This window comes from Lissotriton vulgaris, chromosome 2_1 (assembly GCF_964263255.1).
Source record: "Lissotriton vulgaris chromosome 2_1, aLisVul1.2, whole genome shotgun sequence".
In the NCBI taxonomy this organism is placed as follows: domain Eukaryota; kingdom Metazoa; phylum Chordata; class Amphibia; order Caudata; family Salamandridae; genus Lissotriton; species Lissotriton vulgaris.
The window spans coordinates 2005048087-2005065624 of NC_141687.1; the positions used below are offsets into that span (position 1 = coordinate 2005048087).

General features: G+C 49.7%; 1 protein-coding gene across 1 annotated transcript in view; it reads right to left on the reverse strand.

Annotated features, from left to right (window-relative positions):
• Positions 1-17538, reverse strand: part of ADAMTSL3 (ADAMTS like 3) — a 2358716-nt gene that overhangs the window by 1041344 nt on the left and 1299834 nt on the right. Inside the window, exon 7 of the mRNA XM_086958228.1 lies at positions 12026-12152. Coding sequence (XP_086814354.1) covers positions 12026-12152 — 127 coding nt within the window. The remainder of the gene's footprint in view (positions 1-12025; positions 12153-17538) is intronic.

Here is a 17538-nt window from a genome sequence, read left to right on the forward strand (position 1 = left end):
CGCTTACTGAAGCACTGCGCACTGCTAATATTTCCTACCATATGTATGCTGACGACACTAAGATCTACATCCAAACCTCCTCTCTGGAGGAGATTTTCTCCCTGAATGAGGCCCTGAAATCGACTGTCCAATGGCACGCCACTAATCAAAGAAAACAGAATTTTTCCTAATATCCCCTACAAAAGCTAGTCCTGAGATTCAGGCATGCATTAAGGCTATCACAGCTTTAAATTGCCCACTGACCATTGTATACTCGGCCACATCTCTGGGAATAACCCTTGACTCCAACCTGAACATGCAGAACCACATCAACTTGATGGCCAAATCAGCCAGATTCAACCAGAGCTACCTGAGGAAACTGAAACCCTTCCTCAACGCTTCCGACCTTAAAATGGCAGTCCAAGCACTGGTCATCTCAAGATTGGAATACGGCTGTTCTACCCTCTCGAGTCTACCCAAGATATCCCTGGCACCTTTAAAACGTACCTCAACGTGGCCGCCAGACTACTTACCGGCACAAGGAAATTCAACCACATTTCTCAACACCTAAAAGCGCTGAACTGGCTTCCTCTTGAGGCAAGAATACAGCTTAAACTGGTATGCATCACACACAAGGCCTTATACTCTTGAGGCAAGAATACAGCTTAAACTGGTATGTATCACACACACGGCCCTATACTCAAACTCCCCTGCATATCTTGCTCAGAAACTTGTGGTATCAGGAGGAATCTGAAACTCCCGGTATTCCAGAGACCTCTTGCTCCAACCTGCACATTTTCGAGGAAAAAAATGTACAATTGGGCTTTCTCTGGGACCCCACAAAGAATATGGAACTCCCTCCCACCCAACATCAGAAGAATCCTTTCTCTGGCACGCTTCAACAAGCATTGGCATTGGCCAATAGGTCTTGCACTTGGGACCTTATAAGTGTTTAGCCCTGCAACAGTTGGTGTTGTTGCACCAAGGATATTCTGCTGCATAATTAAATACTTATACGGTCCAAAAACGCAAGACCTATGCCAATACTTGTTTATTTTTTGTTGCTGTTTGGTTTAAGGAGCCAGATCTACAATAGTTGGACATGGTTTTTGTTAACAGTTCTTTGCATCAAATGAACTTGTTTTCAAAGCTCTGAATGTTGTTTCCATTCTGGTTGTAGGAAGCAGTCATTCCCGGGGGTGTTGCGGGTGCCTAGCTGTGCACCGAACTTTGCAAATGAGAAAATGCCTGTTGCAGGCGCAATTTACAAGTGTGGAGTGAGTGAGCCCCAGGCAGCAGAACTCACTCTCACAGGGGTCATGCACTGCGGTGGAAGTGAGCACTGATGGCCGGTGGTCTGTATGCCTGGTGGAAGCGTGCACTGACGGCTGTTGGTGTGTGTGCCTGGTGGAAGCGTGCACTGAAGGCTGGTGGTGTGTGTGCTTGGTGGAAGGGTGCACTGATGGCTGGTGGTGTATGTGCCTGGTGGAAGCGTGCACTGATGGCTGGTGGTGTGTGCCTGGTGGAAGGGTGCACAGACGGTGGTTGCTGTGTGTGCCTAATGGAAATGTGCACTGACGGCTGGTGGTGTGTGTGCCTGGTGGAAGCATGCACTGACGGCTGGTGGTGTTTGCCTGGTGGAAGCGTGCACTGACAGCTAGTGGTGGGTGTGCCTGGTGGAATTGTGCACTGACGGATGGTGGTGTGTATGCCTGGTGGAAGCGTGAACTGACGGTTGGTGGTGTGTGTGCCTGGTGGAATCGTGCACTGACGGCTGGTGGTGTGTGTGCCTGGTGGAAGCGTGCACTGATGGCTGGTGGTGTGTGTGCCTGGTGGAAGCGTGCACTGATGGCTGGTGGTGTGTATGCCTGGTGGAAGCATGCACTGATGGATGGTAGTGTGTATGCCTGGTGGTAGCGTGCACTGACAGCCTGTGGTGTGTATGCCTTTTGGAAGCGTGCACTGACCGCTGGTGGTGTGTGTGCCTGATGGAGGCATGCACTTACGGCTAGCAGTATGTGTGCCTGGTGGAAGCGCGCACTGATAGATGGTGGTGTGTGTGCCCGGTGAATGCCTGCTTTCACGGCTGGTAGTGTGTGTGCCTGGTGAAAGCGTGCACTGACAGCGAGTGGCGTGTGTGCCTGGTGGAAGCGTGCACTGAAGGCTGGTGGTGTGTGTGCCTGGTGAAAGTGTGCACTGACGGTTGGGGATGTGTCCCTGGTGAAAGCTTGCACTGACGGCTGGTGGTGTGTGCCTGGTGGAAGCATGCACTGACGGCTGGTGGTGTGTGACTAGTGAAAGCGTGCACTGACAGCTGGTGGTGTGTTTCTGGTGGAATCGTGCACTGACGGCTGGTGGTGTGTGTGCCTGGTGGAAGCGTGCACTGACGGCTGGTGGTGTGTGTGCCTGGTGGAAGCATGCACTAATAGCTGTTGCGTGCCAGGTGAAAGCGTGCACTGACGGCTGGTGGTGTTTGCCTGGTGGAAGCGTGCACTGACGGCTGGGGGTGTGTGTGCCTGGTGGAATTGTGCACTGATGGATGGTGGTGTGTGAGCCTGGTGGAATCGTGCACTGACGGCTGGTGGTGTGTGTGCCTGGTGGAAGCGTGCACTGATGGCTGGTGGTTTGTATGCCTGGTGGAAGCATGCACTGACGGCTGGTAGTGTGTATGCCTGGTGGTACCGTGCACTGACAGCCTGTGGTGTGTATGCCTTTTGGAAGCGTGCACTGATGGCCGGTGGTGTGTGTGCCTGGTGGAGGCATGCACTTATGGCTGGAGGTGTGTGTGCCTGGTGGAAGCGCGCACTGACGGATGGTGGTGTGGGTGCCCGGTGGAAGCCTGCAATCACGGCTGGTGGTGTGTGTGCCTGGTTAAAGTGTGCACTGACAGCTAGTGGTGTGTGTGCCTGGTGGTAGCGTGCACTGAAGATGGTGGTGTGTATGCCTGGTGAAGGTGTGCCCTGATGGCTGGTGGTGTGTGGGCCTGGTGGAAGTGTGCACACACGATGGTGGTGTTTATGTCTAGTGGAAGTGTGCACTGATGGCTGGTGGTGTGTGTGCCTGTTGGAAGCGTGCAATGATGGCTACTGGTGTGTGTGCCTGGTGGAAGCATGCACTGATGGCTGGTGGTGTGTGTGCCAGGTGGAAGCGTGCACTGATGGCTGGTGGTGTATGTGCCTGGTGGAAGTGTGTACTGACAGCTGGTGGTGTGCGTGTCTGGTAGAAACGTGCACTGAGGGCTGGTGGTGTGTATTCCTGGTGGAAGTGTGCAATGACAGCTGGTGGAAGCGTGTACTGACCGCTGGTGATGTGTATGCCAGGTGGAAGTGTGCACTGATGGCTGGTGTTGTGTGTGCCTTGTGGAAGCGTGCACTGACGGCTGGTGGTGTGTGTGCCTGGTGAAAGTGTGCACTGATGGCTGGTGGTGTGTGCCTGGTGGAAGCTTGCACTGACGGCTGGTGGTGTGTGTGCCTGGTGGAATCATGCACTGACGGTTGGTTGTGTATGTGCCTGGTGGAAGCGTGCACTGATGGCTGGTGGTGTGTGTGCCTGGTGGAAGAGCGCACTGATGGCTGGTGGTGTGTGTGCCTGGTGGAAGCTTGCACTGACGGCTAGTGGCGTGTGTGCCTGGTGGAAGAAGCGCGCACTGATGGCTGGTTGTGTGTGTGCCTGGTGGAAGCACTGACTGCTGGTGGTGTGTGTGCCTGGTGGAAGCGTGCACTGATGGCTAGTGTATGCCTGGTGGATGCATGCGCTGAAGGCTGGTGGTGTGTATGCCTGGTGGAAGTGTGCACTGACGGATGGTGGTGTGTGTGCCTGGTGGAAGCGTGCACTGACGGCTGGTGATGTGTGTACCTGATGGAAGTGTGCACTGACGGCTGGTGGTGTGTGTGCCTGGTGGAATCGTGCACTGACGGCTGGTGGTGTGTGTGCCTGGTGGAAGCCTGCACTGACTTCTGGTGGTGTGTATGCCTGGTGGAAGCATGCACTGAATGACTTCTAATCATTTATGACTTCTAGCAATGATCCAATGCCTTGGATTTAATGTGTAAGGTTTGTGTTCTTTTAGTAACATAGTTCACATGTAAAAAAATGTGCGTATGTAAGTACCAGTTTGACATGCTAAATGTGCTCACTCTATTTCTTTATGAATAAGAAAACGTAACACTTTGACCACAAAAGCATGAAGGAAAATGAAGCTGACTAAGAGGGAGGGGGAGAAGGGAGGTGAGAGTGAGAGCAGAGAGACAGAGGGGGTGTAGGAGCATTGTAAGGCTTAATGAGCCATTACAAAAGCCAGATGGCCTGTGCACGTTAAGGCGCGCGTGCCGGCATGCTGGAGTCCGGGAAAAACCTTTGGTAGCACTTTGAAAAGCCAATTACTAAATGTCTTGCAGAGCAGTGTATGCACTGACTCAGTGAGACCTAAAAAGAATGTCAAAACCTTCCTTATGGGTAAATTCCTTGCTTAGAATTCGCCTTCAACCACCACAGAGACCCTGAACAAGCACACGCAGGACCCCGTCAACAGTCAGCCCCAATCTTGGCAGCACACCAAAATGCCAGGTAGCCAGTCCGGCCCTGAGCACCAAGCACACTCCCAAATAAAGTCACAGCCCCAATATTTATACCATGATTGTCTTTGTTCTTCCCCCTGGCACAGGGTTCTATACCTGGTCCAAACCAGTTCTAGGGGGCACTGACACTTCTTTTCAAGTGCACACCAACCTTTTTGTTAGTGTAAGCTCTGACCCCAGACACACCATAGGTGGGCAGAGCTAGCATTGTACAAGGCAGGCACAGACCTATTCAGGGCCGGGGGCTACTCCTTCCACTACTCCAAATGCAGATCAGGCCCATTCAGCTTAGTGCTGTCTCACCCAGCCCCTGTGGAGCCACTGCACCTCTCCAGTCCCTTTCACTCCAGAGCCAGACATAAAATACACATCAGGCAGGCACAAAGACATATAGCACACAGAAATGCCAACTTCTAATAGTGACATTTCTAAAATAGTGATAATAAATCTGCAAACACCATTGCACAGCATAAAACACCCTCTTTATGTGCCACGTCACCGCGGCAGTAAACTGCGCGCAGGCCATGCAATTGCGGAGGATTGAGATATGTTTGAATGGCTACTTTGGTGGGTGGGGCAAGCAGTGCTACAAGCCCACCAGTAGTATTTAATTTACTGGCCCTGGGTATCTGAGATACCACTTTACAAGGGACTGATAGCTAAATTAAATACGCCAAACAGGTGTAGACCAATCTTACCATGTTTTACCATAGAGAGCACATGCACTTTACACTGGACAGCAGTGATAAAGTGCAGAGAGTCCTAAAACCACGAACACCAGGTCAGAAAAAATAGTAGGATGAAGGCACAAAGTCCAGGGAAGACCTTGCAAAAAGGGCCAAGTCCAATAGGGATTATATGGATTTTTAACTTCAAAATATTCTTCCTTGTGTAGATTTTCTATTCTTTTTCTAATATCACTCATGTGATATTCCTATTGAATCCTATCCCAAGTGAACCACAGTTATTTGCTGTATTTACTCTCCAAAGCGCATTGAGACCCATGACCTTGCCTGGTAGGTCACTCATCCCCCTGCTGCAGCTCCGCCTGCACCCCTGCTGACGACTACTCCCGTCGCTGAAGTCGAGGCCCTCCACCACCCGCAGGCTACCACCTGCGCCTCATCCCTGGTGGCCAGTGGCGGCCTTAGGTTTGTATCCGCTCTCTTGTGCCTGTAACTCTGTCTGCCCGCTCCTGTTCTGTACCCCCCTGCCCGCTGCTTTTCTTCTGTGCCCCCTTTTTTGATTCTGTACCCCATTACTTACTTCTGTGCCCCCTTTTTGATTTTGTACCCCTTTTACTTACTTCTGTGCCCCCTTTTTTGATTCTGTACCCCTCTGCCTTGTCTCCTTCCCGCGACTGCACCGCTTCCCTGCTCCTGTTCCCGCCGCTGCTTCCCCTGCGGCCCTGCCCCCTCCGTGCCCATTCGCTGCCCCTGACACACGCCTCCCACCTCCCAGCTGCTCCTCCCTCCCCATATATGGCGGCCGCTGCACGGTATGGAGAGCGACCCTTGACCTTGCCTGGAAGGTCGCTCCCCCCGGCTGCAGCTCCGCCTGCACCCATGCTAATGACTACTACCGCCGCTGAAGTCGAGGCCCTCCACCACCCGCAGGCTACCACCTCATCCCTGGTGGCCAGTGGTGGCCTTAGGTTCGTATCCACTATGTTGTGCTTGTAACTCTGTCTGCTCGTTCCTCTTCTGTACCCCCCTGCCCTCCACTCGCAGCTTTACTTCTGTGCCCCCTTTTTGATTCTGTACCCCTTTTACTCACTTCCGTGCCCCCTTTTTTGATACTGTACCCCTCTGCGCTGGCTCCCAGTCAGCAAGAGAATCACGTTCTGACTCCTCACCCACGCACACAATGCGGTCCACGACCTGGGCCCCAAGTACCTCAACTGCCGCCTGACCTTCTACACTCCCACACGCCAGCTACGATCGACCAGCCACGCCCTCGCCGCCGTTACACGCATTCGAAGAGCCACCATGGGAGGAAGATCCTTCTCCTACCTGGCAGCCAAGACTTGGAACTTCCTCCCCATCCACCTCCGTCTTACCCAAGACCACCTCTCCTTCAGGAAGAAACTCAAGACCTGGCTGTTCGAGCAGTAGAGGACCCCTCTCCCCCAAGCGCCTTGAGACCCTCCGGGTGAGTAGCGCGCTATACAAATTTCTTGATTGATTGATATATGGCGGTCGCTGCGCGGTGAGGAGAGCGACCCTTGACCTTGCTTGGTAGGTTGCTCCCCCCCCCCGCTGCAGCTCCGCCTCCACCCCTGCTGACGACTACTGCCGCCGCTCCCAGCTGCTCCTCCCTCCCCACCTCCCCATATATGGCGGCCTCTGGGCGGCCACGCGCCTTCTGCGTGCCGCTGGTGCACCAAAGGCGCGCCTAAGGCAAGCCTGTCTGCGCCCGTCCGCGCCTGGACCGTGCCCAGCGCCAGAACACCTGCCACCCGCACCAGCCAGAAAGACTGCCACCGCTACAACGCAAACACCCTCGTCGCTCTCAACCCAGGAAGAACCCACAACTGCTGCAAAGCCTCTCCGAAGCGCACCCACGGCCCCTTCACCTGCCGGAACTACAGCTTCTCCTGTCTCAAAGGCGCCGAGACACCCGCAAAGACGGAACCCAACCAGCTCAGATGCATCCTGATCAACACCCGCTCCGCACGCAAACACGCCGTAGAGCTCTGGGACCTACACGACACCACATCCCCGGACGTCACCTTCCAGACCGAGACCTGGATGAATGAAGCCTCCACCCCAGACATTGCCATAGCCATCGCCGACGGGTACAAGATCACCCACGGAGACCACACTAATGGAGACGGAGGAGGAATCGCCATCGTCCACAAGAACACAATCAGGGTCTCAACAAACACCGACGACACTCTCAGCACCGCCGAACTCATGCACTTCCAGATCCACATGGACCCCAAAACCACCCTAAGAGGCACCCACGTCTACAGACCCCCACAATTCGGCGACTCCATCGCTGACCTCATCGGCTCGCACGCGCTGACCTTCACCGACTACATCTCCTCGGAGACCTGAACTATCATCTGGAGAACAACAACGACAACAACTCCTCAACCCTGATCGACAACCTCCCCAACCTCGGACTAAAACAGCTCATCATGACTACGACCCACACCGCCGGTCACGCGCTTGATGCCATCTTCTCCTCAAGCCCCCACGTCGCCTTCAGCCACGCCTCCAAACTCACCTAGGCAGACCACCACTACATCACCTTCTCCTTCCGAAAACCCCTCACACACCACCGCACCCTACAGATCCCTCGCCCCTGCTGGGGCAAATTTACTGAAGAACAACTACAGACAAGCCTCGCACTCAACCCACCGACCAACCCCACCAACCCTGACGATGGTGCACTCACCATCAGATGCTAGATGGACGACTGCGCCAACACCTTAGCCCCGCTGAAAAAGCCCACCAACAGAGACGCCAGCAAAAGAGCCAGCTGGTTCACCCCGGAACTCCTAGCTTCAAAGGGCACCTGCCGGAAATTGGAGAACATATGGCACAGCGACAAGATCCCGGATAGCCGCGCTGCCCGCAAAGACGCCATCCGCAACCACCACCACCTCATCAGGACCGCCAATGGGACCTCCTTCACAGACCACCTTGACAACAACGCACACAACAGCAAGGAGCTCTCAAACATCGGGAAGGAACTCTCCAACCCCAGCTCCAGCGCCAACGACATCCCGCCATCGCAAGCCCTGTACGACTCCCTCGCCACCTTCTTTCACCGAAAGATCACCGACATCCATGACAGTTTCAACCCCTGGGCGACCCCTACAGGCATCGACATGCCAGACCCACCGCACCCCACCAACCACGACTCTCTGACAACCTGGGCCAACGTGAGTATCAAGGACACAATCAAGACCATGGGCACAATCCACTCCGGATCCCCGTATGACCCTCTACCACACCACATCTTCAACAAAGCTGGCAGTTCCATCACACCCCACCTGCACAACATCATCAACCTCCCCTTCGAGACCGCTACCTTCCCTGAGAGCTGGAAGCACGCAGAGATCAACGCCCTACTGAAGAAACCCAAGCGGATCCGAGCGACCTCAGGGAACTTCCGGCCCATCTCCCTGCTTCCGTTCCCAGCAAAGGTCATTGAGAAGGTAGTTAACATCCAGCTCACCCGTCACCTCGAAGACAACAGCATCCTGGACCCCTCCCAATCAGGATTTCGTAGCTACCACAGCACCGAGACCGCCCTCATCGCCGCCACAGACGACATTAGGATCCTGCTAGGCAACGGCGAGACGACGGCCCTCATCCTCCTAGATCTCTCCGCCGCCTTTGACACCATCTGTCACCGCACACTATGCATGCGCCTCCTTGACGCAGGGATCTGAGACAAGGCCATGGACTGGACCACCTCCTTCCTCACCGGCGGAACTCAGAGAGTCCGCCTCCCCCCGTTTCGGTCCGAAGCCTCCGAGATCATCTGCGGCGTCCCACAGGGATCCTCCCTCAGCCAGACGCTGTTCAACGTCTACATGGCCCCAATAGCATGCATCGCCCGACAGCAGGACCTAAACATAATCTCCTACCCCGACGACACACAGCTGATCCTCTCCCTCACCAAGGACCCTCTCACCGCCAAATCCAACCTCCACCAGGGAATGAAGGCCGTCGCCGACTGGATGAAGGAAAGCCAACTTAAGCTGAACTCAGACAAGACGGAGATCCTCATCCTCTGGCCCAACCCCTCATCATGGGACGACTCCTGGTGGCCCGCATCACTGGGGACACCCCCGGCTCCTACCAACCACGCACGCAACCTGGGAGTCATCCTCGACTCGAAACTCACCATGACCAAGCAAGTCAACGCAGTCTCCTCCACCTGCTTCAACACCCTCCGTATGCTCCGCAAGATCTACAGATGGATCCCACCTAACACGAGGGAAACAGTCACCCAAGCCCTAGTCAGCAGCAGACTCGACTACGGAAACGCCCTCTATGCCGGAGCCTCGTCCAAGCTCATCAACAGACAGCAAAGGATCCAGAACACCTCTGCACGCCTGATCCTCGACGTCCCGCGCCTCAACCACATCATTCCCCACCTGAGGAACCTGCACTGGCTCCCCATCGACAGAAGAATCTCCTTCAAGCTCCTGGTCCACGCACACAAGGCACTCCACAATACCGGCCCAGCCTATCTCAACTGTCGACTCTCCTTCTATGTACCCAACAGGAAACTCCGCTCTGCTGACCATGCCCTGGCCAAGGTCCCGAGCATCCATAGAACCACGTCCGTAGGCAGGTCTTTCTCCCACCGTTCCGTCAAGACCTGGAACACCCTCCCCCTCAACCTACGACAAATCGAAGACCTGCTGACCTTCAGGAGACGACTCAAGACCTGGCTCTTCGACCAGTAGCAGCAGCACCCCCCCTCCAACTTCCCCCTCAGCGCCTTGAAACCCTCATGGGTAAGTAGTGCGCTTTACAAATTATCTGATTGATTGACCTCTCAAGTCCTGATACTCCTAATGAGGGTTCTACATTGGTTAGTGGTTCTGCTGCATGAATTTGTAGTACACCTATAGGTGTGACTTACCTTTTCATCAGTATGAAAGTAGTAAAATGAAAATTCCAAAGTTAAATTCACCAACATTTATTTCTATTGACTTGAAACCGCACTGAAAGGGGCAAATCTAAGCGAATAGACTTCGATCTAAATCTATCCTACATTTTAATGTTTAACCACAGAAGTACAGTGGGTTACACTCAAAAATCTATGATACGTCTACAGTTCCAAAAATAATACCTTCCTGAAACCTAACCTTTCTAATGCTAGACATTTTTGGAAATGGTTTATGGTGTGATTTAGACTTTTTCGGTAAAAACCTGTTTTTGTTTTTCCAAAACAGAGAAACACTTTTCCTTGTGGTCAAATTCCTTGCATTTGACCCACTTACATTTGGAGAGGTTCCTTCCCCAACCTGAAGCCACATTTACTGTTGATTTTTATCAGAGTAGTTTTGTGAATGCTTCTATTGCAGAGAAGGAAACACAACTCCAGTCTTTTGTGTATGAACAGCTATTGGGTGCATGCAAAAATGTACAAATGTGTTGCAATCTTTTTCAACAATATCGCAGACTTAATCCTTCGCAAACTCCAGCAAGTAGGTGTACGTTTCGACAGGCATAAGAGAATTGTCAATCATAAAAAGCTGCACATTCTGATACTCTGAGGACTTCCATTTTTGGATCGCAAATTGTTGCCCACATTTATAACACAGAGGTGCACAAAAGGTTTACTGCATCTAACCTTTTATAATCTATCTGTTATAAATGAGGCAGCAACATTCTAGATCCTTCGCTCACTTGTCAATACATATTTTACAGTTGTATATCTTTTTTCGTAATCCTCTTAAGATGGTACACTCCACCCCTCTGTCCCTTTTCTTTGTTCCTTTCCATAGAATGTTGAATAAACCTAGTTGAAAGTTCTGACAGTTGGTGAGGGAGCTGTGGAGAAATTGGGTAATGTTGTCTCATAATAAACAGCGCAAGTTTATTTGAGACTCTGTCTTCTTACACTTGGGGTCTCATTACGATGTTGGGCGAGAAGCCTCCTACCGACAATCGGATTCCCGAGAACATGTCAGAACCCTTCCGACCAACTCGGTTGGTTCACAATCCGCCCGACCAATTATGATGTTCACAGTCGGATTGTAAACTGCACAGTCTTTCCAAATCGGTTCTGAGTGGCTCTCAGAGAATTCATGTTGGTGGGAACTGCATTGTACAGCTCTAGGGACAGCCTTTGGACTGAGCAATTATGATGCAAGTTTCCAACAGCCTCTCTGAGTCAGCCTGTCCAACACGAAACAGCTGTCAGAAAGTGAGTTTGGGGGCCCCTAGCCGGGCCCTCTTCTTCCTGAGGCCTATGGTTGGCCACCGAGGGGGTACCTAAGGGACCCCCCTGTAAAAGCCTGTGTGGCAGGCACTGTGGGGTGCCCGCAACAGGGTGCAGGGTTTTCCGCAAACACGTGTTGTCGGGTAGAACACGGGCTCCCATAGGGATCAATGCAATTCCGACCGAACAGTGTTCGGTCGCATCGTAATCGGTCAGGCGGAACCGTTCCTGAAACCAAGACGGTGTCGGACGGAAAGTATCCGCCCTACATTGGAATGGGGCCCTTGGTTGATGTTTGACAGTATAATTGTAACACTATTCTTATGTACTTCCCTAATTTCCTCCTTTTGTATTTATTTTCGCATTGCATAATGATATTTGAGTGATATACTGCTACGTGCTGCATTTCAACACAGAATGAGCTCTTCAACAGGGCCCCCATGAACGTGGCTGTACTCACAACAGAACTCAAGTGTATTCTGATGGCACGTCATTGGTTTAAAATCCAAAACATAATTGCTCAAAGTGTTAGAGAGAATTTATAAAACACCTACTTTTTTCTGGAGAAAGATGTGACTTGGTCTGTCCCCTCACCAGCCGGCACGTCGAGCCATCCCCTGCACAGACTCCACAGTTGTCTTCCTTGGCATTGCTCCCGAGCTGTCGATCACAGCCGACTGCCTGCCAACATCAACACCACAGTCAGAAGGGGCGCAATGCTATAGTGCACATGCTCAGGTTTCAGGAATTTTATTTATTTTGCTATCCTTTTGATTTTATGAGCTGGCCTCATTCTGTCAAAGCACATCTTGCGTTTCAATTGAAAGGAGAAAGATCTCAAAACACGGTGTTATTTCTTTCCCTATAACGAAGGAGCATAATTATTCAGCATGTGCCGTCATATGAAAGTGAAATGCAGTAACGCGCTGCCCCGCCACAAGTTTCCGTTTTCTTTTTTAAATATGTATCATGTTGAACATTCCCAACTAGGTTTATGTGTCCCTGTGGGAAGAGAGCCATTTTTGAATCTTTTATCTTTCTTTGATCTCAGCTGCCAAAACCTTCAGACGTTTTCGAAACTGAATACAGAAAGCGCAGTCCAAGCTCGTTAAGTAATGACATTTGGTAAAGTGAATTGCTGTATGTAGAGATTTAGAAGTGTCTCATAAATGAGTCAATTGGTGGCTTGGTTAGCCCTCACTTTGCAGTAGTTTAAACCGTGTCTTTCAAATCCGCACAGCCTTCCCATAAATAAAAAATACATTATGTGTAGAGCGAAGCAGAGGTGCTCAATTGATTCCATCTTTGTTCTAAGCCTGCAGTAGCACTAAAGCAGAGGTCTGTGAAGTTACTAAGTTGTGCATCTTGCAGCAGGATACGGTACTATTGGAGCAGAGTGCTGCCCAGGCAGCAGCCAGTCTGCCGCCACTAGTTTGCAGGTCCTATATTTACTTACCTTCAAATTCTTTTAGAAGGGGATATTTAGGCTATGCACTACATTTAAAACACTATATTGTGAAGTAAAAGCCCAAACATAGATTGTCAGGTCCCCACTATAGATCAATTGATCGCCAAGCAGCATTCCACCTATTATGTGTTAAATATAATATACCCTAATAAGCTGACGGCACAGAAAACAATGAATCTTTTACTTTCTTAAGGCATATTTCTTGTAGCGACAGCCAATGTAAAACATGTATTAATGTGATAATGCATTTTTAATAGGGTACAGATGAGCAGGCATAGAACGTTAAGAAAACAAATTACCAGGCACTGAAATACAAAGAAAAGAACTTCAGCATATGCAGAGTAAACAGTTCAGTGACTAGTGAGTAAGGGCAATATGTATGAAGCCAATTTGCGATTGCAAACGCTGAAATTCTCAGAATTTCAGCGTGTGCGATCGCAAATTGGCAGTGTGCAATGTAGCACACGCAAACCCCCTCGCAAAATAAGGAATCACTAATTTTGCGATTCTCTATTTTGCGAGTGCATTCAAGGAATCGCAAATTGCGATTCCTTAAATGCAATAGAAGAAGCGCATAAGAAAGTGCGATTTGGCCGTAAGGAATTGCAAATTACCACCAACTTCAAGCTGGTGGTAATTTGCGATTTCACTTAAAAATACACTATTATGCATTTTTTAAGGTGCCATGTGGCGCACATACATAACCTTAGGGCATGTATGTGGGTCACATGTGCACACATGCGCATTTCAGGGGTTCAACAGGGTGTCCTTTTGACACCTTGGCACCCTTGAAATTGCAGTCTCAATTTGCGATTCTCTATTTGCTAATCTCAAATTGAGAATGCCTTCCCATTCATTCCTGTGGGCCTCTTAGCCCATAGGAAAGAAAGGGAAGGTATTCCTTATTTGCGAATCTCAATTTACGATTCGCAAATAAGGTATATGTGGAATTCGCACAATTATTAGCAAATCCCACATACATTGCATTTTGCGATTCTCAAATTGCGATTGACTAAAAATCGCAAGTTGAGAATGGCAAAACTCTATTTTCATACATATGCCCTAAGTAATACATGCTGATGCTAAGAAATGTTGCATAAAAACATGTTTAATAATCCAGGTGTGACACAAGAGAAAATCCTCATCACCGAATAAAAAATACATTATTGGTTTCATATCAAATGTTTCCAGATTGTGAAACTGTTTCATATATATTTACAGTTTAGTTAATCAGGTAGAGGTTGACGATGTTTCGACGAGCAGGATGGACGAGCACTGCCAGAACCGAGAAAGTGGTGGCCAGGCCTATGAAGACTGGAGCGGCAGTGCAGGAGGAAGGACGTCCAGATCAGGAACCAGTGGAAGAAGAATAGAAGACAAGGAGCACCCAGATGGACACTTCCAGGTTAGCTTAAGTAGAGTCAACAGACCAGAAGAAGTTGCCTTGCAACTTTGTTGATTTTAGGGCTTTCGACAGCTGTTAGTTCATTCACTTTCTGTCTTCACTTGCATGTTTGCTGTGTTTCCCTTTACTTTCTCCCAGTTCCCATCTCTTCTCTTAAGTACTTTGTGACTGGAGGAATTGCTTCCTACTTTTTGAACTTTGCTGCAGTTTGGCATTCCGCATGTGTGTTAGCTGTTACGACTCCTAGGTCTAGGGAGGGTACACAGACCTAACTGAATCGGCAACTGCTCGTACCAGAGTGTATCATGTAAGTGTACAAAGAGGTTCAAAGAAGTCATACTATCATCCTCATGGTACCTGAATGTTATCATGTATACTTTATTCCTTTATAACTTACTCCTTCCTAGTTCTTTGCATTTACAAACATGAGAAACCTGAGTCCAATATAAGCCATAGAAGGAATTACTAGACGATTGATAGGAACCACATTAAGGTCGAGCCAGTGTTTTATCTCACTCTGTCACTTTCCTCTCTCTCTCTCTATCTCAGTTTCCTTGAAGTGGGAATGGTTGCAGGAGTGCCCTCTCCAATCAGAGAGAAGATGGCTGGCTTATCATCAATAATCATGTGTTACAACGTTGTGCCCAGAGCTTTCTTCTTGACAGTAAATCAATGTTTTGGTTGTGGCTCAGTTTTAATTATTTGAACTGATTTATTTTATGTAGGTGTAAACTTGCGTAAAATCCAGTGTTAGAAATGGGGGTCTCTAGTTGGTAATGGTTTGCACTGATGTCCAAGTAGGGACCCTTCTTCCTAGTCAGGGAAAGGAGGATACACTTCTAAAATAACTCCTGCTCACCCCCTTGGCAGCTTGGCACCAGCAGACAGGTTTAACTTAGTGGCTGCTTGAAAAGCATTTGTGCACACATACAGTAATACAGTGAAAACACTACAAATGGACACCATACCAGATTAGAAAAAATAAATAATCTTTATCTAAACCAAACAAGACCAAAATGACAAAAAAATGCACAATACTGTTACCAAAATAAACTTCTTAGAAGGTAAAAACATGTTCTGTCCATAGCAAACTTTAGATGCAACACTTTTAACAGAAAGTACCTTGAATGCATCAAATCAGAAGCAAGAACAGCTGCAGGGAAGGTAATGAGTCGATTCCATATGCACAGAGAAGGTGATCTGTCGATTCCTTATTCCAGCGGAGGTGATGCGTTGATTCCTTACTGCCACGCAAGGGAGGTGATTCGCTGGCTCCTTACTGTGCGGGGAGATGATGTGTCAGTTTCTTACTGTGGGGGGAGGTGATGTGTTGGTTTCTTACTGCAGACCCGGTGTCCTTGTAGACTTGGTGCCCCGGTGCGATTCATGAGAATCGGGTACACAGCGGTTCTCGATGCTGCAACTGTGCTGGGTTGGTTTCTTCAGCCGCGGTCCCATGATCCTTTTGTTTGTGCAGCCGCCTAGCATGGCCTGCGGGGGAATTGGTGCGGTGATCTCTCACTCAGTGGATCAGTGCACTCGACGATTTCTCCAGCCGCGGGCAGGCGATGCGTCGGTTTCCTCAGCGATGTGTCGGAAACAAGTGCGAATGCATCACGCGTCTTGTCATTGCATTACTTTTCCAGCTCCCAACAGTGGGAACAATCTCCAGAGGCCCAGAACAGCAGCAGGCACCTCTTGGATGGTCAGAACTTCCAGAAAGGAAGTTCAAGGGAGCTGGGGAGGAAATCTTTGTATCCCTTAGACTTCAAAACAGGAGGCAAGCTCGTCTTCAAGCCCTTGGAGATCTTCCTCAAGCAGGGGACACAGCACACAGCAAAGTCCTTGTACTTACCATGGCAAAAACAGCCACAGCATGCCAACCCCAGACAGCACAGAACATAGGGGCACTAATTCTCTCAGCTTTTCCAGCTGTTCTCCTTGGCAAAGGTTCCTCCTGAATTCCAGAAGTAATCTAAAGTTCTGGGGTCTGCTCCCCAATATTTATACAGAAGTTGTCTTTGTTCTCTGGTGGCAAGGAGGCTCTGTGCTCAAATCAAAACCAGTTCTGTTCTCTCTGGCCCAGCTTCCCAGCAGGTGGTGGAAGCAGCATTGTGTAAGGCAGACCAGGCCTATTCAGGTGCAAGGAAATCTCGTCCCCCCTACTCTAAATGCAGCCCAGATCTACTCAGTCCAGCCCTGTCACATTCAGGAAAGGCAGAACACACATAAACCCCCGTTGCTGTCTAAGAGACTGCACATCCCCAGCCCCTGTCACTCCAAAGCCAAACAGTCAATCCACAAACCAACAGAGGCACATAGGATGGCCAAGCATGAAAATACCCACTTTCTAAAACTGGTATTTTCAAACCCACATTATAAAAATCATCTTTACTAAAAGATGCATTCTTATATTATGGGTTCAGGCATACTTTACCTTCCTATCTTGTCCCACTGGGAAGTTATATTTATAAGATGTTATAAATAATCTCCCATTCCATCATATGGGACAGATAGCCTTTCAATAGTGAAAAACGAAATACACTGTATTGCCCTATCAGGACATGTCACACACCTCAGTACATGTCCTACCTTTCACATACACTGCATCCTGCCAATGGGGCTACCTTGGGCCTAGTTTAGGGGTGTCTTACATGTAAGAAAAGGGAAGGTTAGGGCCTGGCAAGTGGATGCACTTGCCAGGTCGACATGGTCGTACCAAACTGTGCACAGACACTGCAGTTGCAGGTCTGAGTTACATTTAGAGGCTGCTCATGTAGGCGGCACAATCAGTGCTGCAGGCCCACTCGCAGGATTTGATTTACAGGCCCTGGTTCAGACAGTGCACTGTAATAGGGACTTACCAGTAAATCAAATATGCCAATCATGGAATCACCAATCCATAAACACAATTTACAGGCAAAGCATAGGCACTTTTACACTGATCAGCAGTAGTAAAGTCCCCGGAGTCATAAAACCTATAAAACAGGTTTCAAAACAGGAGGCTAAAAAGCAAAAAGTCTGGGGATAAACCCGCTGGAAAACCCAGGTCAAAAATCCAGCAATTCACATTTTGGTTGTGATGGCTGAGATTACTCCTCATGCTGTGTTGTGTAAATGTTATTTTGTTAGGAGCCTGCCTTAGCATTGGTAGTGCCAGGTGCACCAACCTTTGTTGGCACCCGTAGTGACCT